This window comes from Ursus arctos, unplaced genomic scaffold (genome assembly GCF_023065955.2).
Source record: "Ursus arctos isolate Adak ecotype North America unplaced genomic scaffold, UrsArc2.0 scaffold_13, whole genome shotgun sequence".
Lineage (NCBI taxonomy): Eukaryota > Metazoa > Chordata > Mammalia > Carnivora > Ursidae > Ursus > Ursus arctos.
Genome location: NW_026622797.1, coordinates 63,798,161 through 63,822,946, shown reverse-complemented (window position 1 = coordinate 63,822,946; position 24,786 = coordinate 63,798,161). Strand labels below are relative to the sequence as shown.

At 34.0% G+C, this 24,786-nt stretch overlaps 1 protein-coding gene across 5 annotated transcripts in view; it reads right to left on the bottom strand.

Annotated features, from left to right (window-relative positions):
- Positions 1-24,786, bottom strand: part of EPHA7 (EPH receptor A7) — a 161,130-nt gene that overhangs the window by 14,690 nt on the left and 121,654 nt on the right. Inside the window, exons 6-11 of one of the 5 annotated variants that reach the window (XM_026511793.4) lie at positions 14,190-14,314; positions 11,359-11,542; positions 6,387-6,495; positions 5,678-5,733; positions 1,647-1,772; positions 598-783 (exon numbers count right to left, since the gene is read on the bottom strand). In XM_026511793.4, the coding sequence (XP_026367578.1) occupies positions 598-783; positions 1,647-1,772; positions 5,678-5,733; positions 6,387-6,495; positions 11,359-11,542; positions 14,190-14,314 (786 nt within the window). Of the gene's footprint in view, positions 1-597; positions 784-1,646; positions 1,773-2,782; positions 3,077-5,677; positions 5,734-6,386; positions 6,496-11,358; positions 11,543-14,189; positions 14,315-24,786 lie in introns of those variants that run through there. The other 4 variants (XM_057311182.1, XM_057311183.1, XM_057311184.1 and 1 more) reach the window with 4 other exon arrangements.

Here is a 24,786-nt window from a genome sequence, read left to right as displayed (position 1 = left end):
AAAAAATACACACACACATATATATATACACATACATATATATATAAGAAAAAAAGCATTGCTTCAGGAACCATAACCTAAACTTCAGGCTTATTCCCATTCTCACCCTTGTGAGATATGTGGTGCTCTTCTGAAAGGCTGAATGTGTGAGCTGTGAGTGTTTCTAATGTCCCCAGTGCTGCTGCTGAACTCACAGTCATTAAATGTCTGTTTGGAAGACGGTTATGATTCACAAAATTAAACAACAAAGTCAGAGTGTTCTGACTCCTGCTCTATGAATGAAACTCAGAAAAAAAATGACACTTGATATAAAATGTAAAGACTAAAGTGTATCACTTTTATGGCTGTTGAAGCTGAATGAAGATATCAGTCACTCCATCTGTCTATCAGATTTATTCTTTAACTCTCATCCTGCCTTCATTCATCCTGATTTTTTTCAGAGGTAGTAACATAAAAGAAGAAGTTAGTCTGTGATATACCAAGAAAAAACATTCATTTAGAATATGCAATATATTCATGACTTGGTTTTTTAATTAGGTACAAAATAACACTAATTTCTTACAGTCCATGTGATAAATGAAAGATATCAATATCTACCTCTTGTAACCACCCCTTCCAAATGGACAACATTTGGGTGGTCAAATTGCCCCATGATGCTTGCTTCACATAAAAAGTCTCTCCTTTGTTTTTCTGTGTAACCAACTTTGAGGGTTTTTATGGCTACTGCAACATCTCTTTTCCCTGGAAGTTTCAAACGACCACTGCAGACTTCTCCAAATTCTCCTGAAGTAATAGAATAGGCAGGTGTATTTTAATTTCAAAAATATTTTCTTCTTGCAAGGTAAATGCATAATTCTAAAAAACAATTTTAAGCTTTGCGAAACTATCTGTTACACAAGCTACTGTAATTTTTTAACTGGATTAATGCAAACTTCTTAAGAAAAAACATTTAGATTTGAAATATAGTATATAATGTACACTGATGATTAAATTTAGCATAAGGGCGCATTTGCAAATTCTGAACACTGTGATTGCTTTTACTGTTTGAGAAGCAAATATTTTTTAAAAACTTCAAAGTCTGGAATTCGTATGCACCATGACTGCTAAATTCAAGGGAGTTGAATCCAACATGTATAATTACTATGAAAATATGTTGTATACGTAGGAAATAATATTCCTTTAAATAATTCACACATATTAATTTTCTGCATGGAATTAAAAGGCTAACTGATACCCACGAATACATGAAAAAAAGATAAGCATGAAAGCCTGGCAAGAAGACGGTAAAACAAGTAAGAGGAAATGTATATTCCAGCAAAATTCGGGAACATTCTAATTAAAAAAAAAAAAATTACTAAGTCATTTCCTAAACAACAGGCCAGAACTATTAAGTAGCTGCCAGTAGAACGCTATCTTAAAAATCCAACAGAAGACAAAAGATACACAGATTCTCTGTGCCATATGCTTCTTTTTCCCTTTTTTTTCCTTGAGCTCTCATAAACAAGTACAGCCTCATTGCTTCCAACAGTTCAGGTAAATGCAAAAGTTCTATACTTGAGGTATAATTATTTGCCTGTCATTATGATGTATGACTTTCGATCCTGGCTAAATGGAACAGCTGAACAAGGAAGCTACAACAGCCTTACCTGCACCAATCACACGCTCAATTTTAATACAGGAGGCATCTAGCTCCTTGGCGAATTGATGGACAGCTCTATTTGGGTCCTCATAGGTTTCAGGGTCAATGTAGGTTTTGGTGCCTGGAAATTTAACTGTAATGATGTAAGAAAGCATGACTGTGATGAAGCAACGCACTTATTGTGCAGTCAGCCCAGGAATTTCATTATGCAGAGTGCTCCTTGGAACAGTGAACTTGCTTCCACACCACCTGATTCACAGCAGTTTTAACAGACTACTTCAGTCTGTTGGCGTATAGGTATTATCTGCAAGCTTCTATAGGTAACATAGGATCCAGCTCATAGGTTACTAACTGAATTGCTTTTCCAGTAAATCAACAAAAGACATCACCAAAATTCTCTGACAGGACTCTTATCAGACTGGAGGTTTAATTAAATTCACTGCTATCATGGCATAGTTCAAGCCATAGTGAGGTTTGTAATGGACTTGGAAACACATTTGTAAATCTATCAGTCAGTCAATCAATCAAATTAATACACTGGGAAAAGAAGACATTTCATTTACAGGTAGCCTACTACACTGACAGCAATATTAAAAACATTTAGACATCTTACTTATTCTTTTGATTTATTTTCTTAAAGACCAACCACCGTTGACATATACATAAAATTAGTACAAGATGTGAGGGACCGCTATCACAGAATCAGAGAGAAATCTACTAAAGACACAGTTTCATCTTCACCTTGAAGGGCAGTAGAGGCCAGATGTACAAAATGCAGAGTAAAGTTAGAAAATTTACAATATTCCTGGGATCTGCTAACCATGTATGACAGCAATTTGAAAGAGGAATGGTTTATATGAACTTTCAATTATAAGGCTCTGGAAGGAGGTAGCCAATATGCCTCAGAAAAGGTAGTCAAAATTCAAACAACATAGATTCATCTTAAAAGTTAAAATCTTCTTAAAATGCACCCAGAAGCATGCAGGTAACAGATAATGCTAAGTCAACTTTAAATCAAATTCAATTACAATAATGTACTCCAAATCTAATCATTTGGTTAAAGACAAAGATAAGATAGATAGGCATATATTTGGTTATATTAATGCAATAAAAAGAATTACACTATATCCTCAAAAAAACTTTATTGTTTTTAACAAAGCCACTGAACAATCTTTTCATTAAATCTTACTATTGTGAGAACAATATATTTCTTTATGTATTACACTGCAGCCTAACTGTGCTTATGTCATCACATTAAATTAAAATTATATTTTTAAAAATAAACACATAACAAACAAAAAGAAGCAGAATGTCTAAAGAAAATGGGATTTAAAAATCTTGATTTATTCTGTAGTTGATTGTTTATCCAAAATTGATTGTCTTAAACAATTATTGTTGCAGTTTATAAAACTGACAGATGCTCATTTGTTACTAAAGCTGAACATGAAAAAAAAAACACAAGAAGAAAAGAGAGAGGGGATAGAAAGAGAAAAGAGAGAAGAAGGAGTACAGGGAAGAGGGGGGAAGAGAAAAAGAGAGAAGGGAAGAAAACAATAGGTTAACCTCCTAGATTGGCAGGCAGATGGAGAATGAGCCATCTTCTCCCTTTTTATTCTCTTTCTTTCTTTCGCTCTTTCATTGTTTTTCTGGTTTTGTTTTGTGATAAGGGAGCTAGATTGGAGGTAACCTTCTGCATCTCAAATGGGTCTCTGATGGTTCTTTATTCAAGCTGTCATAAAACATTTTGACAGGCCACAGCAATTTTGGCATAAAAACATGAAATACTGCCCAGCTTGGATTCAAAGACATTGTTAGAAGAAATGGTAGGAGGAAACAAAATGTAAATTGGAATTGCTTCACTAAACTTCTCCATTGTGTTTATGTCTTTAAATGTAGCACTTGGGGCCATGGAGAGTTGAGGGCGCCTGATACAAATGACTGGACATTCTATTAAATTCAGTGCTCTAAAAGCTAGTTAAATGGTTGCTTTCATGTTTCTGTAAAAATTCAATCTGGTGTCTTAGCACCTAAGAAAATTGTCTGTATACTAACGAAATAAAAGGACAACAACTTGTAAATAGCTGGTGACCATAGCTTTGTATTTTACGTATTTTACACACAGCTATAAAATCAAATAAAATGCCTGGTACTCATCAAATGACAAGAAAAGATATCTCTGTAAAAAAGGTGATTCGAAAATATCAAGCATTTACCAGGGTAGGATATCGTTAAGTGCACTTTAGTTTTTCATTATTCATTTAAAAATGGATGTTTTAAAATAGGAAAACATTAACAATTTCTGAATACTCTGGTTTGTTGCTTCTCTCAGTTTAAGAGTACAAGCTTTTTTGTATTTTAATATCTCATTTACATTTCTCATGAGTGTTAAATATCTTAAAACCACCACTGATACTTTGTTTTGGAGATGAAAACTGTTTTTATATACCAAGTTTATCTTGTCTATGTCAGCAAGTAAGACATACAGCTCTATTTTTTTCTGATTACAAACTTGATGTTAAATGTAAAAAAAAGCAAATGGCATCAAAATATTAAAAGCGAGTGATGACAATTTAGCATAAGGTGATACAACATGTTTCAGGTAAGCCGTATTTCAATTTACCTTCTGCATTAACCTGAAAGCTAAAAGCAAATAAGCTAAAACGTATTTGATAATTTGGGGATGTCTCAGATATACTCAATAAGGGAAAGAAAAGTGACATACTGATGAAGGTAAAATTAAATGATTCTGTCATCAAATTTTTCACAAAATGGGTAGAATTGGGCATTTTAGGAATTATAGATAACTCTTTTAGATACATTTTAAACTAGATATAAAAGTTTAGGCAATCAAGTTTCGATTTACTCCTTCCCATTGGGGAAGTGTTACAAATACTCTCTCATGTTGTGAAAGAGAAAAAAAAATGTAACCTCCATTTTTTCTGTGTATCTCTATAAACTGCCCATGGCACTCTCATCACTGATAATAATAGTAATGTTAATAACAGTGCTCACAATTTGTGTCTTTAAACCACACATTTTCTTGATTGATGTTTATACATTTTTGTGACTTTAGGACGGGTACATGACAATATCTTCTTAGATACTGACAAAGTAATTTGATAAATAACACAATGATCGATGTAATTCTTAGGCCAATTAGGAAATTTATCTATCCATGAGAAATTTTGGTAAAGATTATGCTACCAAGAAAAATAAATACAATTGTTTTTTAATATTTTTAAAGATTAACAATAAAAACAATGGGTTTGGATAAGAACATCATTAATTGTCCGAACTCAAATCATATGATCGTGAGGTTTTTACTTTGGTTACATGAAGTAATAACATTTATTTGCATAGCTCTCATTTGGTTTTTTTTCCTGGCTACCCACATTGCAACAGGAATAAGATTAATGCAGAGGGGCATCTCTTTTCTTTGGTTTCCGAAGATCTCTTCTGAATGTGATTTCTAAAATCAACTTTTAAGAATCCGGTAACCCAAATCCACAGAAAAACAGTGGAGGATTGAATCCTATTATTATGCAATCCATATTGGGGGAAATATCCATCCGATGGACAATGTACAGTAGCCTAAGCGAAAGAGGCTCTGCAGCTCTGTCTTTCATGGTAGCGTCACTCATTGGGTGGGAAAAAAAGGCTCTGCCCTTCTACTTCTAAATGAATTCCTTAGCTGGAAGACAGGCCATGCAACTTTTAATGGATTTTTGTTAGAATGGTATGAAACACTGGGGCAAAGTTTGCAAAAGGAAAAATCGTGCCCTAAGAGCAGCTAAATATACTGCAGTAATATTATAATTTCTTGTGAGAGATTACATTTCTCAAACTGTTTTATGTTTTTAAAATTCACATCATATGATTTTCATTCTAAATATCTTGTTCAAATGCTTTAAAGCAACATTTTGAGCTCATTACGTACTTCGAAGCATGAGACATTAGGAATTTATTCATGCCAATACTAACAACCAGGTGTCTGTATTAATTGGGGTGCATAATAATAAAGAAAAGCCAAACACTTACAATGAAAGTAAAGCTCTTCATCCCCTTCTTGGTCAGCTTTACTATAACCACAGTGCCTAGAAAAAAATCAGATTTGTGATGTCAATTAATGATCTTACTTTATATATTTAAAATTCAGTACAACATACCTTAATTCTTTGACAACATGCCAGTTAGAGCAATAAACAAAATACAAAAAAATTCCTGTCCATAGTTATGAACCCATTGATAATAATATAGTAACTCATATGACTAAAAACTGTACAGAGTATAAAGTTTTTGTGTGAGATAATGTAGAAGGAACATACTTCATTGATTTAGATTTATCAGTGAGTGAATATTTGCTTATACTTTTTTCTGAAAAACAACAGCAACAACAACAGATTTAAAATGGTCTCCACTGACCAGTAAACTAAACACGTACATCTTTCCCCAGCTATCTCCTATACTTATGATGAAAATCTAACTGAAAGTAACCAATAAAAGTACACCCAACAGAAATTATAACACTCATTGCTCTTAAACTAAAGGCAGTGAAAGATTAAGCTCACACTGTATTTTGACCTTGGGAGAGGGGAAATGTATTGACCTGTAACATCTCATACCAGACAAAGAGTGTTTGCATTTACTTTCTAACATTCTAATACACTAAATAGTAAGTAATAGGCTGACATAATTCTGAAAAATCAATACATTCTGTGTTAAAGATTAGAACAAATTTGTGTTTTACCTTCTTCCAATGATGAAGCCAAAGACCATGAACACCAAAATGATGGTCCCTGCCACTGCAACCACGGCAATTATAATAACAGGATTCTGTTCACTGGAGACGGCTGTTGCTGGAAAGAGAGAAAATAGGTTCAGAAACACTCAACACCATGTAAGAACTTGAGAGGGTAAACAAAATCTTATGAATAGGAGATACCTACGCTTTTTAATTCACCTCTAATTTTAAATAAATGCATTATATTGTAATAATATAAACTTAAATAAACGCTTATTTTTTGCATTTTAAGGGCATGGTAAGGACAATACTTTCATCTACTTTATACTCCTCAGCTATAAAAGACACCTGTAAAATGCCTTATCGAATGGCTATCCCCTGCTTAGTTGCTGAAAACTTAGTTATGAATCAACAGAGAGAAATCTTTGATCTACAATTGTTATTAAATCTCCATTTTTCCCCCCAGGAAGGTATTCGATCTCCATGTCTCTTTTTCTGATATGTGAAAAAGGGAACAAAATATATACTCTGCATTTTTCAAAGCATCTTAAGTGCTTTATCTCTCATATTATCAATATAAAATAAAAATCACCATGGAATCATCGTAAATCATCTGATTTTATAATGCACCATAATTCAGGGAAAAGGTGAGTAGAAGTATTTGTACTAATTTGACAAAGTATGCTATCCACGCATTTGAGAGTTTAAGATTACAGAGGAGGTAAGCTATTTACAAAAAAGCAAACTTTCCGCAAGTACTTTAAAAAACATTTTAGCATTATCTAATTGCAGATACTTCCTGTACAAGGCTAAGTGATTCTTCTATGCTTATTAAGACAAGCCCAGTTGGATCTTTCTGAGAGTCTCTTGGGAAGCAGTATGTGTTTATGTGTCCTCTAAAGCAGGCCCTGATTCCGATTCTTCATCGAGTCACATGGCCTTCTCACTTCCATTTTTCCAAATTAGTAAAGTTCTACTTATATGATAACTCATAATTGTCATATTTTCCCCAGAGTATTATATTTCCAATACCAGTACAGATTTCATAAAACAATCAAAGGAGTGTAAAAACAATGAGAATGTGTATTTCAACAAATGATCCAGGTTGCAAATATCATTTAATATACAACATCAAACTAATACAGTTTGCTTATTGCTGAAACAATCCACAGCTGTAATCTTTAATATAAGGCAGGATGGAAAATACTACTCCTTCTTGGTGGTGGCGAGGGACTGGGTCTCCAGGGAAGTAAATTATACGTAGGCAGAGTATGTCTTGCCACAATAGGCAGCATCAAGTTTTTTCTGATTGGCCCTTCTCTATTTATCTATGTTCTCCTCTTGACAATTCATTTCTTAATTTTGTATACCTATGCTAAGCTAACTATAGACAGATCTTCTATCGAAAAACAGTGAAGTAGCTCCCGTGTAATAGACAGTTTCTGAACAAAGGTATTTACACTCTTGCTAATACGGCACCTGCTGATTTGCTCCCTGAGGGAGCAAGGGGGGGGAGGGTGGGAAAAACAAAACTTTCAGGCTTCAATTTCTGAATTGCAGCCTATTATTTTTCAACAACAAAAAAGATTTCAAGTATTTTTGTTTTTTTGGTTTGGTTTGATTATTTTAAATTTGTATCTGTCTTTATATATATACACATATATATGTATATATATATAAATCTATATATGTATTTCTCTCTCGATATATATATTTAGATAGATATATATCCTTATATATATTATATATCTAGATATCTAGATGTTGAGGGAGAGAGAAAAAAGAACAGAGTAATTCTGTTCATGAGGGAGGAAAAAATTACACACGCACGAGTAGAAATTGTTTCCATTCAATCGCTGTGTCCCATGGGTCTAATTCTTTGCTTGTCTTGGGCTCAGTTCTGCCTTAGTGTCAGAAACAGAACTCCAACGAGAAAACTGAACTCAGGTGAATGATGATTAGAATTTTTGAATATTTATACGTTTTTATATATAGTCAGGGTTACACTTTAATCTTTCCAGAGTCAACATTTATGGTTAATATTTTCATCTACTTCATGGGTAATAAATTTTAAAAGTAATTCGTAAGTGCCATAATCATCACATCATGGTTTTAAAATTGTAAAAACAGTAGTATTGACTCTGAAGAGATGGGGATTTTAGGATATATGTGCAATGGAATAATCTGTTTAATTTCCCTTTTCAAACACTGCTCAAGGGACCTCTCTTTGGTGGCATGTTCACTTTTTCCCTCCTTCCAAGCACAGTGAATCGCTGTTTCTTGACACTCTGATAGCACTGGGTCATGCAGCCCCATGCTTAATTGTATGGCAGAATTTGTGTACAAGTTTCCTTCACTGTACAGAGCACGATTGTGTCATGTGTCTCTCTGCATCCCTAATTCTTAGTGAGTAACTCATGCTAAGTCAGCAGTTCTCAAAGGGTGGTCTGGAAACCTAAGGGTCCCTCAAGAGCTTTCCTGGGGATCTGCAGGGTCAAAAGTATTTTATATGATATGATGTTACTTGCCTTTTTTACTCTCATTTGCTCACAGGTGCACAGCTGAGTTTTCCAGAAGTTATATGACATGTGAAAACATCATTACTCTGATGGCACACAAAATGTGTGTTTGTGTGTGTTAAAGTTTTTTCAGTTTTCATTTCTAATGGTGAATATTCATAGATGTAATCCAAATAATCAAAATCTCTTTGGAGATCCTCAGTATTTTTTTAATAGAACAAAAGCTTGGGAGTGGCTGTGCTAAATAATAAATTAAAAGCTGACTTGAGACTTTCCATGTGCACTCTGTGTACTGTAGGTAATATTCAGAATACCACTGAGTTCGGTACTGCTATGCTAGCAATTAGGGTACCTGAGCTCATGCCAAGTCTCACAACTGGACATGGAAGAACTGAGATGTAAAACCAGAAACATGTCTCCTAGCACTGATTGACAGTGGTAATCTGTTCTATGTGGATGACTGTGAGGTCATCCTTGCTTATTTATTGAGTGCCTTCTCTATGTCAAGCACTGATAGTAGGAACTGGCAAGACAATAGCAAGGAAAAGACATATGGATCATTCCTTCACCAACTTTACATTCCAATGGAAGAGAATAGTCTGATGATAAAAATCATAAATTCTCTCTAATGCAAAAATCTAGTTTTAACATTCATTTCATGTGATCATTCCAGTTTACTACTGCATCTTATTCTCTTTGAACCTTAGATGCTTAATTTTTGAAATAATGAAAATAATATCTATGAATCTCAGGAATCAATAAAAAATAGTTTGGCCCAATATTCTCAACTTATGAAGTCAGCACAATGCACAAATTCATTTTGAAATTCAAACTTAGAGGTTTAACTGATAAAGAATGATTAGGTAAATGTGAGCTAACTAATGTGTCTAACTAGTTTAAGCTATTCATTCGAATATGATAAAACATCATTTAAGGTGTTTTATTATATGAGAAATCACAAAGTAGTATCTTGAGATCAGTCTAAATTGAAAACTACTAGAACACATCTGATAAAAGACCACTCAAATGTTCAAATGTTGAAATCTTAATGTACAACACTTTAATGTTTTTGTGGCCATTGAACTTAGATGTTCTCATTTTTAATCTTAGATACTTCATTTTAAGAAGATAATAAAGAATAATGGTGTTAAGTTTATCACACAAAATTATGTGACATTTTTCCAATTGATGTCTTTGTGTCTATAATTCTATATAAATGATTTATATTTCAAATTTATTTCAATGTATGTTTTATTATTTGAGGTTCTGAGAGTTACTGCTTAATTTAAAAACACTGCAAAATATTTTGAAAGAAGAATACGGTTAGCAAACTTGACAAGCATTTTCTAATCAAAGAATATTTGCCAATTTGCCTTTTAAAAGATCTGTGAAAATATTTTTTGAAGTCAAAATAACCGATAAAAATTGTACCAATTTAATTTACTTAAAAACTTTTTATTAAAAATTGAGGAAAGAAAAATCACATAATATTTTTTAGTTCACCTTTGTTTAGAATTGTGTGGGAAGATTACACTGGCAAGATGACAAGGTAACAGCTAGGTAAATCCTGTCCCTGAGCAGTAACATCAGGAGAAATCAAGAACCCCAAAATACAGAAATGCACCCTGATTCCTCAGCTAATGGAAGAACAACCAGCATAGTACTCAGGCTGCTCTGAACTTGCACTCTGACAGTAAACTGGGACACACATTCCCACATACATCTGCTTTTTTGTGGTACACTATAGACACATGCGTTTTTGTTATGTTCTGCGGAATTATAAAACAAACAAAATGATAAATGGGATTCAAGATCTGGTGACATTCTATTTTTAGGCTGAGTGGTTGATACAGAGATATTCATTTAATTATATTCTTAATATTTCATATATACTTTGAATATATTCTCTAGTATGCTTGGAACATGTTATAAAAGATGAAAAGAGATGATAAAAATAAATACAACTTTTACGATCTTCTCTCTGAACTGCAATTTTTGAAATTGTTGCTAAAACTCACGTAGCTTAAATTAACACTGATTCTTATAGATTGTCTTTCCCTGGCCCACCCTGTGTATATCTTGGCTTCATTTTGGGGTTTCTGTGAAGGAGCACCTTCAATGGACACAACCAGAGTAATGTTGTTTTGGGTTCTACAAAAACAGCAATACACAATTGAACAAGTCCTGTTTCTATTTCTGACTTCATCTTTTCCAAAAAAACAAAAACAAAAACCCAGCGTGTATTAAAGAGACTAATATAAATTATCGGATTCTCACACTGAGAAACAAAACAGCAAATTTTAAATTGTTACTCTGTATAACCTTTACAAAGTACGTATTTATGCATATATATTCACCTCTAAATATAAAAATAATCTTGAATCAAATCATTGCCCTCAATATTGGAAAAAATATGACAGTTCTAGAGAATAAGAATCCAAACCAGAGGTGGTAATTACCTTCAAACATTTTACCTGTAGCTTCCTCTAGCGTGGCAACATCAAGTCTGGGACTGTAATTTCCATAACCAGCAGCAGTAAAAGCCCGAATCTGGAAAACATACACTGTTCCTGGCTTCAGGTTATTAATGGAAGCTGAAGTGGACTTGGTTTTTACTGTCGAATAGGTCCGTTCCCTTTGATCCTAGAAACAATATATTCAGGGAATATTTAATTGTAATTGCAACCAGGCAATCTGACAGCCAATTCTCACAATTTATTTCAATTTGCTGCATTGTTTTTATAAAGGCTACATTGTACCCTGTGGAATATTATAACATTGAGTTGTTTCTAAGATAATATAAAATGGAAATGTGAACACATGCCTTTGTTCTATAAATTTCAAAGAGAAATAATTTTGTTAAACCATTTATATGTTTTGAGCTTTTGCTTTGTTGGTAGAGGGCACGGTGGCAGGAACTATTTAGTCATAAATACAATCGAATGTCCTATTGACCAAAACCCAGGTACGCTTGTAAAATCTATGGTTTAGTAGAGGTCGTCCCTTCATAATGTAGTCTTTTAATATTTTTCCTGAATGTTATTCAGCAAGCAAAAGGCCATATGCAAAAAATGGAGAAAGGTATTAAATCAAGAAATTTAGCTAATACCACCACCATACTGACATATCAATTGCTTTCATTAAAAACTACACTTCTCACAGAATAAAACCACTTTTACAAAACAGTATTTAATGGAATATTTTAAATTAAAACTCTCAATATAAAAGTTAAAGTACTGTATAATTTATGGTTTGGCAATATTTTAAACATCACTTAGTTCAATTTTCCTCATTTTTCATGAAAACTGAGGCTTGCAGAGTTTAAAAATGTGTTTATCATATTACATATGATAAGACTAAGAATGAAATAATTATAAAAACTCAAGAATATAAAAAAACTCCATCAAAATGATATCCAAAAGAATACAAATTTAAAGCTTAATTGATAAGACTCTAATGGGCTTTTTTATTTAAAAAGCTATATACCCAACAAAATATACAGTTTTAGACAGTTTCTTATTCGTTCTATAATAAACAGTGGTGCTCAACTATGCTGACAATAAGACTATTCATTGAAATCTGAAAATGTCAGTCTGGTTGTTTGACTTGCCTTCACACTGATATTTGCAAAAGCTTAAATAAATCTATACTTAAACTGTACTTAGTGAAGCTGATTTGTGATTGTCTTAATTATAATCATTAATAAAAACAATTGTTGGTATTATAAATCTATATTTATCTCAAGTAAAAGAACTAGGCATAACTCGTATTAGATGACATAATGATATCTAGAGAACATGCTTACATATGTTAGAATGCAATATACTATTCTGTTCTAATAATTACCAAATTTGTAAGTTCAGCAAATGTAGAAACATTCTGTTTTTGTCATGCAAAATAGAAAAGAAACTATTTGAACAAACTTATTCCAGACTAAGGATGTGCAAAATATTTCCTTGCACTGTGAGAAACTTTACTCTCATTTACCCACTTAACATATTTTTAAAGTGTATTTCATTGCTTTTGAAATCTGATGAAATTTCAGAAGGGACTGACTATAAACTCTTAGAGCTCACTCACTGGAAAACAGACATAACAAAACCAACAGTAAAAACAAAGATTCCCTCAGAAACACATCTGATAGGCAAGAAAAGTATTACCTGGTACAAAAATAAGGTATTTAAAATGTAACTTTGGCCATGGGAAGTCATAAATTCATAATGCAAATAATAAGCAAAAATATTGTAAACTTAATCTGAACATTGAAACTAATCTTAAACTGTTTTTTCTTCAAAGGGAAAAAAATGTATCTATTGCTAATGCACTGTATGCATTTAAATTATTCAATCAAGTCAATTCAGCTCCCAAGATTTTCCAAAGCTTGGCTCCTATTTTGAAATTCCGTCTAAATGGTTAAAATGGCTATGTATATTATAGCACTTTAGCTAACTTACTGAGGTCAATAAGTAACACTTGTATTAATAATAACATTAATATTAATTACTAATATTAATATTAGTAATAGTAATCATTTCTGTGTTTCAAACCTTCATCAGATCTTTCTGTGAAGTGGAGCCTATATAATAATTTGTGAACAGGGTGCCCACCCCCTTCCAGATGGGTCAGAAATAAATGCACTCATACACTCAATTATATCACTATTTACTAATATTCAGCCATTATGAAGAGATTAAAGGGCAGCACTTGGGTTTTAGCCATCCTATTTCTCATGGAGAAAGGAGTGTGAAGAAGTGGTAGATATGATTAGTATGACATATGCAGAATGAATTTCAGGAGGAATTTAAAGGAGCGGAATATCATCATCTGATTCTGAAATTTGGAGAAACTGCATTATTTATCATGGAAAATATTTTTATTTGTCCAAATTACTAAATTATTTGAGGCCACCATCATAATTAATGAAACCACATAAATAAATCATTAAGGGCCCAAGCAGAGACCCTAAAAGAACCATTCTTCGAAACTGCGTTGGGGCTGCATGGCCCTGTGGTACTAAAACATCCTACATCTAATTATTATATCAAAAATTGAACAAATATACCACTAATGGAATAGTCTCCTTTGTGTAACCCAGAAATTTAATAGACAGAAATCATAATTATAATGATGAACCTGAGATGCAAGAAGATGGTTATTAAAAATGGCTAAAATTAACTATGAATTTCAGAATAGCTCCAAATAGTTGGCATAATGACCAAGTTTAGTCTACAGTGCAGTAGGATGACATGAGACACATCGGCTGCACACTTCAGCTGTTCTTAGCACTTACTTTCTCGTAATACTTGATTTCATATTCGGTGATGACTCCATTGGGATGCTCTGGTTCCTGCCAGGAAAGCTCGACACTCCGCTGCAGCACCCTCTCCTTCATCACTCCGCTCACTTGCGAGGGAGCTGTTTGGACAAGACATGTCAATAAACAATGAGAAAATTCACTGGATGCCTCAAATCAAATGTCACAACTGATCAGTCCCATGCTGTGCCAGTTTCATTAAGGTAAAAGAAAGCACCTTTTCATAGCTCACAATTCAGAAGCTAATGAATATTCAAACAGGACCTTATTACTGTTCATAAACCTTAATAGAAATTTAAATTAAAGTGCAAACAGCAGAAGATAGCATTGTTCAAGTTGGTGAAAAATGGAAATGATGGGGCTGAGAATGACAATTAAGCAAATGAATGCTAATTAAGGCTACAAAATATGATTTCAGATTAATCTCCAGTGATAAACTAAGTCCAAATATTTACTTCACATGCAGTGGCAATACACTTTTTAAAAGAAAAAAATAGTTTAATACCGTGTAAGAAAAAAATTATATGAAATGGCTACTTTAGTGTTCATTTAAAGGGATCACACTTTTTGAAAATGTTTTTGTGTTTTAGCTGTGTTGTGTGTATGTGTGTGTGTGCGTGCGTGTGTATTCCCAAAGAATTCCAATTAACCTTGGGAAAATTTTTTTACACTTCATTAGGTCAAAATGCAAGAGAACGCTAAAGCTGCTGCTACTTAAATGTGTGTGAATACACACACACACGCACACACACACACACACACTCTTGCACATGTAATTTCTGTCTACGTAACCTAGGTTTCAAGCTTTGATAGAAGCAATTCAAGCTACAATTTTGCTCTCTCTTTCTATATAGATAATAATATGCCTAGAGTCCTTTCATTCTAATTAGTGGCATATACTCTTTTTGGTAGCTAAGACTGTGGAATGTAGCAAACTAATTTGCTCTGTCTAATTTGCTCGGTGATGATTAACTAGTTGTCTTCTCTGTCTAAATGAGTAGCTGCACGGGCTTGGCTGAATTTCAGTGGGGTCATTATGTTTCATGTATCATGCTCTATCTCATTCTGTAAAATATTTTCAGGCTGTTAATTTAATTTTCAGATGTCCAAAATTGTTAATAATCCTGCTGACAGAAAAGCAATTATATGGGGCCAAAGCTGTTTAAGCAAGCTTCTGATGTTTATCCCTTTGACTTTATTTTGTTACTTCTACTTCTTAATAATTTCTTGTATCAATGTCTAGGAAAAACATTTTTCACTTCTTTCTGGCTTGGTGATTTTGAGGGAAGGACATGAAGATGCATGATTCCCATTTCCTCTCAGATTACTAACAGAAGCGTAACTAGGGCAGATTAAGTGGAACAACTTTCCCTTTAGGGGATGCGGCTGGAGTTCTCAGCAGACTGTGTTTACAGACTAAATGCGTTTCTGATATGTTTCCAATGAAACAAATTTCTAATAAGAAATCTTATTTTTGCCATGACTTTTAAAACCCGAATCTATGCAGCGAAGAAGAATTTCTTTCTAAAGTGATTTGTCTCTCCATCCAGAACCTGCTTAGCATATTTGAGCCGCCTGAGATGTTCTCAGGCTGCGTCCTCAAGCCATAGCCTGGGGAAACAGAAACCCCAGCGAATTTTGAGGTGACATTCTACTTAGCAAATAATTTCCAGTAGTCTAATCTACTTAAAATCATTCTGAAAAAAAATCTGTATTTAAACTTTAGTAAAAAATAGAATGCAGCACAGGTAAGAATACTGCAGGAGTCAATACACGAACTACTCAGTAAGGCCGCTGGTGTCTGATCAGAGTTAATGATAGGATGTGTGCCATTTGGAAATACGTTCATTGGAAACAGGTGGAGAGCTAGGAGGGGCCGTCTAGGTCTCTTTCAAAAAACACACCTAGCTTAATGTGATTTTCAGTGTAAGGCAAACTATGCGACACTTTGCTTAGTCTCTATCCTAAATAGTAAGGTGAAGAGACCAAATTCTCCAAGGTATGGAGAAGACGTGGGGTATATGTACCTCATTTAGCTTCTGACACGTCGCAGCAAAATCTAAGTATAGAACGAGATTTGATTTCTGCAAGTTACACACTAAAATTATATTCATTATTTCATCCTGGAAAAGAACTTTTACCAATAAAATTATGGTAATTTGGGGGCTGGGGGAAAAAGATGTCAAAAAATATATTTGTAATATATGGTATTTTGAAACCCGTATCACACCATTAACAGCGACTTTTCCCTCTTTTGTACAAGGAGACACATCTATAAATGACTATACTCCTGATTTCCTGGATATTTCCTTTTTAAAAATGTGTCCCTTGCTGATACTATATCGAGTCACATATTTAAGAGGGTCAGAGCTAGACGTACCAGCACATGGCCCTGGAGAACAGGCAAAATGCAAGATAGGAAATACCTTTGTCTGTCTTATGTCCTTCAAATGCAACATTTTGGTACAGGACAATTGATAATATTTTCCCTTGAGTTTTCATTTCTCAGGCATAAGGATATATACCTTATAAACAAAAACATCTCTAAGCGAATTGGATTCTAACAGACTCATTATTTTCAGATAAACTTCCACGTGAAAGTAAAATTGGAGTGGATAAGGTTCTTTAATCTTAAGACATAATGATTTCTATGCTTAATATAGTTGATCTAAATTAATCTCATTGTAACAATCTCACCAATACACTCACTGTTACACCAAAATACCCAATTAACTACAATCTGAAGTTAATTTTGGAAAGAAATGTCTACAACTAAATTATATACATACTTAAGACCCAATTAGGTATTATGATATTTAAGTTATAATTTTTTTAATTAGCAAAGTGAAACAAAACCTATTGTATTCGGGATTGATGTGAAGCTAATAAACAGTAACCAACAATAATAAATTTCCTGAATTGGAAAATGTAGGAAAACAAATACCACATAGAGAGGAGCTTTTAAATATAAAACTTTAATAGTGATTCCAACAAATGATTAACAGATTCATTTCTCACCTAAGTTTCTAGCAATATTCAAATATAAAAATTAACTTCAACCGAAGAAACACACGGAAGATTCTCATGACTTATCGGCGACATAAATGGAGTCTCTACAATTGACAGTGAAAGACGATCTTAGAAAACTCAGAAAAGGGTTTCTGTGGTTCAAGTGGAAAATCTCAACAGCATAAGAAAAAGTTGATGAAGTTGATGCAAAAGGAAATCAAAAGTCTAATAACAAGCCGAAAAGGTAAAATCTGTGGTCTGCAAGTATTAGTAGAGGGCTCTGAATTTAAAAATAATCAGTAGGAATGGTGGGTTTATGTACAGACCTGAACCAATCAACATTTTACAGATTTGAGCTTCAAGCACTTGTGTGAGATTTTTTATCTTAACCAATTTCTAATTAAAATCCAAGTATAGCAGATATATTTAAATCAGAAGCTGGAAAATATTCATAAGTTTTCATTTTTTCCCACTAAAAAGTAAATTTACCTACAGGTATGGAAAAAGTTCCCAGCATGAAGTGGAGGAAAAAGACCATTTAAAAACATTGTATAGTAGGTGAATGAGATGTCCTCTAAAGATGTCCATACTCCTCTGGAACATGTGAATATGCAACATTACATGGCAAAAGGGACACTGCAGATGTAATTAAGGTTATAGACTTTACAATAAAGATATTATCCTGGATCTTTGCCAGTGGGCCCAGTCTAATCACATCAGCACTTAGGAGCAGAGAAATTTCTCCAGCCAGGGCCAGAGAGATACTGTAGAAGGAGGGGCCAGCGAGACCTGAAACATGAGAGGAAATCAACCTGCCATTGCTGGAGGGGCCACATGAGATACGTGAGAAGATACAGGGGGTAGCTTTTAGGATCAAAGACTGGCCCTCATTGACAGAGGGAGGGAAATGGAGGCCACAATTCTACAAGTACAAAAACCCCAAATTCTGACAACAACATGAATGAACTTGGACATGCTTCCCCAGAGCCTCCAGATGAGAGGCCGGCTCCGCTGTACCCAGACTTTTGACCCATAGAACTAGAAGATAATAAATGGGTGTTGCGTTAAGGTTTCTGTGGTAGTTTTGTTTGTTTGTTTGTTTAATGCTAGCAAATACACATAGTAATAAAAAAAAACCTAGTAAAATACTAATACACATAGTAAAAAAAAAATTCCAGACTTACTGGAATTTTAATGAAGTCTATGAAAAAAGGTTAGTGATAGCAGAGTTTAATAATGTGATCTGTCAGACTCTATGCTGAAATAGCATGGAGTCAAGGAATTTTGATCTTAATTAGGACTCAAAATGCAATGTCTTATAGGAAAAAAATCTCCAATATACATTTGGAAGAAAGATTTGTGTGTGTGTGTAATACAACTTCAATGAAGTTCATGAATTTGATTTTGGATTTAAAAAGTAATTTATTTATACTACTCATTATTTTTACTACAGTTAAGTGCTCTGACTGAATTTCAATAAAGAATGGTGAATGAAAAATAATATTTGTATTTCTAAACAACACAATGAGGTAAGATGGGTCAACAAGAATGAAATGACCTTTTACTATGCATCTCAAGTTGTTAAATCTATTGACGGTTGTTAGATTTCCATTAGGTAAATACAAAAAATGAAAATGAAGAAATTTTTAGAACACAGTCAAATGCAAATCTGACAATAGTAGAATAATAGTCTTTACTTAAAGCTTTATTTGCTATCCAGTATGGAATTTATTATTTTTTAAAGATTTTATTTATTTATTTGACAGTGAGAGAGAGAGAGAGAGAGAGAGAGTGCACAAGCAGAGGGAGCGGCGGGCAGAGGGAGAGAGAGAAGCAGGCTCCCCCTGAGCAGGGAGCCCGACACAGAGTTCGATCCCAGGACCCTGGGATCATGACCTGGGCAGAAGGCAGACACTCAACCAATGGAGCCACACAGGTGCCCCTGGAATTCATTTTAAACAATCCTTTGAAATAACAAATATGTGTACTCTTAGGAGCTTAGCATTTCATACCGCAACTTTTAGCTTTCTTACTCTTCCCCACAGATGTTTCATTTTTACACTACAGGAAAAATGTATAAAAATATATAGAAATTTACTTTAAGAACAAACACTAGGTCGTAAGTAGAGAGGATCTATCATGTAACATTATCAATTCCATTTTTAGAGTATGTTAGAATAGATAAAAATTCTAACATGTGGCTCAGTCAGTTAAGCATCCGAATCATGGTTTGGGCTCAGGTCATGATCTCAGGGTCCTGAGATTGAGTGCCCCTGTGGGGCTCCATGCTCAGCAGGGTGTCCACTTGATGATGCTCTCCCTCTGCCCCTCCCCCCCTGGTGTGTGCTCTCTCTCTCTCTCAAATAAATGAATAAATCTTTAAAAAAAATTCTAACATGACTTCACTAAACTTCAACTTCCTGGCTGTGAAAAAAACAGGGTCACTAATAATATTATGAGCAATAAATATAAAATTTTATATGAAAGAAAAAGCATAGGAATAAGGGCAATTGAGTCTGCAGCAATTATGAACAATCCATTTGCAATAGATGTCTGTCAAATTACTTTTGGATGGATAGAAGCATGATCTGTGGCTAAAACAGACAAGTCTCATTCTGTAAGTAGTTAAAAAAAATCAGTGGAAGATGAATTGATCTTTTTCAAAATTAAATTACATACTCTGCATTGCTACCTACTTAATACACCAATTAGGATGATGACGTTTTACTCAAAATGTAAGATATACAATATAACTAATAAGATTATCACAGAATGGATTTCTAAATAAATTCAAAAACAATTATTAAAAAGACAACTTCAGTAAGAGCTAAAAATAAGATCTGAAAGTCCTCTGAAAAAGTGAATATGATGTCGAACTAACAGTGCAGGAAAAGAAAGCATCCTGGATTGGAATCCAAGTCAAGTATATATGTAAGTCATGTCAATACATTTCCAGTCGAGTGCTAAAATACATAACTGCAACAGCAAAAGTCACTTCTCCGCTCTTTGAACAACTAAGAATGGCCTTGTTCTTTAAAGCAATAGTCACAGCATCTTTGTAAAAATGATCTGACAAAATATTTTGCTGAGAATAAAATTTTCTTCTCTGTTATCATCAGATGATTAACAACCAATTGTTTGCACGTTTAATTAATTACCATAGGAGTTAGCACTTCCTGGCAAAATCTCTGTGTAAAAATGACTTAAGGGCAAGGAGGTAAGGGTTGTGGAGGAAGATACTGTGGCTATTGGTCCTACATGTATTGGGATTCCTGCTAACTTCAAAATGTTAATTGATGAGGGGTTAATTTGTAACATTCATATAATTACAATGTAATTATAATTCTCAATGTAAATAACATGAAATATTATATAAACAGGAGGTATAAAATAGGCAGCTTCCCAGAACTAGCTGTACTATTCATGTCAGTCATACCTACAAAGGAGTAACTAAATGATCACCTAATACAACAATTCAGAGAGGTTAAGGAACCCTTGATATTAAGTCATACATGTTATCTATCTTTTTAACCAAGAGGTAAAGCTACTTTTTACTACAAGATCTTCTTCAGCTTATGATGGGGTTATGCCCAGATAAACCCATCTAAGTTGAAAATACTGTAAGTTGAAAATGCATTAAATACATCTAACCTACCAAACATCATAGCTTAGGCTAGCCTACCTCAAACATGCTCAGAACACTTAGATTAGCCTACACTTGAGCAAAATCATCTAACACAAAGCTTATTCTACAAGAAAGTATTGAGGATCTCATGTAATTTATTTAATATTGTACTGAAAGTGAAAAACAGAATGGTTGTAAGCGTATCGGTTGTTCACCCCTCTGATCGCGCGGCTGAAAGGGAGCTGCAGCTGAGGGCTGCTGACCAGTATCACAAGAGAGGATCGCACCTCATATCACCAGCCCAGGAAAAGATCAACATTCAGAATTCGAAGTACAGTTTCTAGTAAATGTGTATCACTTTGGCACCCTTGTAAAGTTAAAAAATCGTAAGTCAAAAAATTAAGTCCAATCATTGTAAATTGGGGACCACCTTAGTTCAGTTCTATTTAATACGTATGTGTTTGGCATTTATTACATGCAGGGCACTCTGGCATTTCTATAAATCCTTACAGTTTGCAATAGTCATATATATGATCTTCTTCATATAATAATACATAGTATACGATCATCTTCCTTCCATACTACAGCCCTGTGAAATAGGTACTGTTCCGTTTTATTGGTGAAGAAGCTGAGGGTTACAGAAATTAAGTGGCATTTGCTCAGGGCCAGATATTAGATTGAATCCCATGTTTTTAAGTTCTACTTCCCATCTGTTTTCAGCTACAGCATGATAATTCCAGGTGAGAGCAGACACTAGAAGGAGGAAGGCTGAGCAGTCACTCATTCATTTAACATTTGTTGAGAATCCACGATGGGCCATAATGACGAAGAGACCCTGAGGGATCTGCTCAACAGGCAATTGTCTAGAGCCTGAAGATACCAGAAGAGGTCAAAGTGAGTAGAGATTTTTTTAATTACTTTTTTTTTTAAAGGTCAAAGTCATGTATATGCTACAAAATTCAAAAGGTATAATACTCCCTCCTCGTCTGGTCCCACATCACAAAGCTACCCGTCTCCAAAGCACCACTCTGAGCAGTTTCTTTGAAATCTTTCCAGAAATAGTCTAGGTGTGTACAAGTATATGCATTTTTTACATGAATGGCATTATTCTCATAGCACAGTTCAAAACCTTGATGTTTTCACCTACACTTCATTTAAAAAATTGCATTATTGAACATATGCGGATCTGCACAGCTCTTTCATCAGCTGTGTTTATGCCATTACACAGACGTACTACGATATATTTGACCAGGACTTTAGCAATAAGCATGGGCCTTTCCCATCTGCTTCTCTTGTATATCATGCTCCAATGAAACTGCTGGTAAACCAGTATTTAATACGAATCCTCTAAGGAGAATAAAATATTTCAGAGCAGTCTAATGCTCGCCGGTGGAAAAAAGGTGGGTGAGGTTATATGGACTGAGTAGGCAAAATGTGGGCATTGTTAAAACTCATTTAGAGTCATTGCTTCATAAAAGGAAATGAGTAATAAGTAAATTTATTATCACTTAATTTTTTTTTAAAGATTTTATTTATTTATTCGACAGAGATAGAGACAGCCAGCGAGAGAGGGAACACAAGCAGGGGGAGAGGGAGAGGAAGAAGCAGGCTCCTAGCGGAGGAGCCTGATGTGGGGCTCGATCCCATAACGCCAGGATCACATCCTGAGCCGAAGGCAGACACTTAACCGCTGTGCCACCCAGGCGCCCCAATTATCACTTAAATGTTTAAGACAGTACCACCGTTAAGTGCGGACTGGCTACTCCAAGTGCAGCTGCAAGTCAGTAGCCTATGAGGAGGTGAGGAAATTTGTGTCAAATGCACAACCATGGCAGTAAGCTCGTTTCTGTTACCGCTCGGCTGACATCTTCTTAGCAAAGCTTCTTGATGAAAGAAGCATTTCTTTCTCTTTGCAGGCTCCTTGATTGTCTTTCCGGGGCAAACTACTTATCATATAGTAGTGTTCTGAGCAGCAGTGTCTTTTGAAAGTATTCTAGCGTTAAAGTATCCTTCACTGTTACACCAAAATGCCCAGAAGGTAAGATCACTTTAACAACACTATTATTGATTTCTGATGTGAGTTTCATTCATTTATCAATTCAACTTAAAATTTTCATGACTGAATATAGTATAAACAAAGAGTTGAATGGACCGCAAAGATGATGAGGCCAAAGTTCTCACTTTCAAGGAGATTTAAATGTAGAAAACAAGTTAAAATGTGAATATGCACATTTTGAATGCACAAGTAAATATAATAGCCTAGATGAGATGTGAACCGAGTGCCGGTAAATTCTTGGAAGGCAAACCACATAGAAACTTCCCCTGTTTCCAAAAAAAAAAAAAAAAAAAAAAAAAAAAAAAATCATTTCTAATTCAGTGTTTGGTATAACTACATATTTAAACTAATTATCAGGAATGTTGCCATCAAGTCTACAATCTGCAAGAGATAACTATATCAACTAAATAACAACAGAGCCAGATTCAAGACTGAGCCCATGATTTCTCTCTAGTGGCCTCCACCAATAAGTCACAACTTATTGAATCATTCCTCCTCTGCTTCAGCTAATAAATACAGAATTATTACTTTTTTCCCTAAAATAATATTTCCCTTGTTGACAATAGTACACGATGTAACATTTAGTGATTTTGTAGTTTTTGAAAATTTCCCCTGCTACTCTGATGTTCCTTGAAGGCAGGAAACTTAGAGAAGCAATAGAGTGTAGGAGTGAGGGGCATGGCCCCCGTGAACTAGTCTACTGGATTTGTTCATAGGTTCCATTGTTTATTTGCAAATTGTGCAACCTCGAGCAAGGTACTGAACTTCTCTGTGCCTCAGCTTACTCAGCTTTAAAATAGCTATAATTAGATCGTATACTTCATAAAAAGAATTGTTCTAGAAAATTCATATATAAATTCATAGTCGGAGGCAGGCATCAATATTTTTCAAAGGCTTTTCAGATGAAGCTAATGTACAGCTGAGTTTGAGAACAATTCCTTTGCAGCTTTGGGAGGAACATAAATTGTCACTTCAAGGTGGGGTTCCAGTGCTCTCCCTAATAAATGCTGACAACAGTTACCTTTTTAAATATTATATTGAGAATTTTTATTCAACCTCTAAAATTTAGAAATGAACAATTTCCATAATTTATACTATTTTATATGTACCAGCTGGACAGAAAGACATTAAAGTTAAGTCATTTAGAAGGAATATATCCTTGTAAAAAATGAAGTAACTACCAAAACAGGAAGGAGACCAACAATGTGCATCTTTTTCAAAATATTGTAATATATATTGAACTGAGAGCAAAATACAGATGAAGCAAACCTCTTCTCTATTTTGGGTGGTAAGAAAGCAAATATTTTGAAAGATAGATTTTAAAAACCATCGTCACATGTGGTAATCTGGTTCTATCTCTAATTTTCCATGAAGCAATAGATAGCTAAAGACTATGTTATTTATAATGCCAACAATGTGATTATGGCCCACAAGTAGACATTTTAATAATGAAAATGAATGCTTAAATAGAATAAGAGATATGCGTGTGTATGTATAAATACAAATATGTATATTTAAATATAAATATGTAATTTAAATATAAAATATAAACATGTATATAAATATACATACACACACATTTGTTAATGACCAAAACCTCCCTTATATGTCATCAAAGTAACATTTTCAAGTTGTGTACATTTTCTTTGGTCCTGGAACCTGTTTTATTATAAATGAAGAAAGAATGGTATTGTATTTCAATCACAACAATATTGTAATACCAGTTGACAATTTTTGAAATGTTAATTTAGTTCAAATGTTTATGTTATGAATATCTTTAATTATAATATTCATAGCTATCTAAATTCTTTATAACATGAATATTCTATTAATTGATTTTAAATAAAGACTGTCTAAATTATTTTGTATTTGACTATCTATAT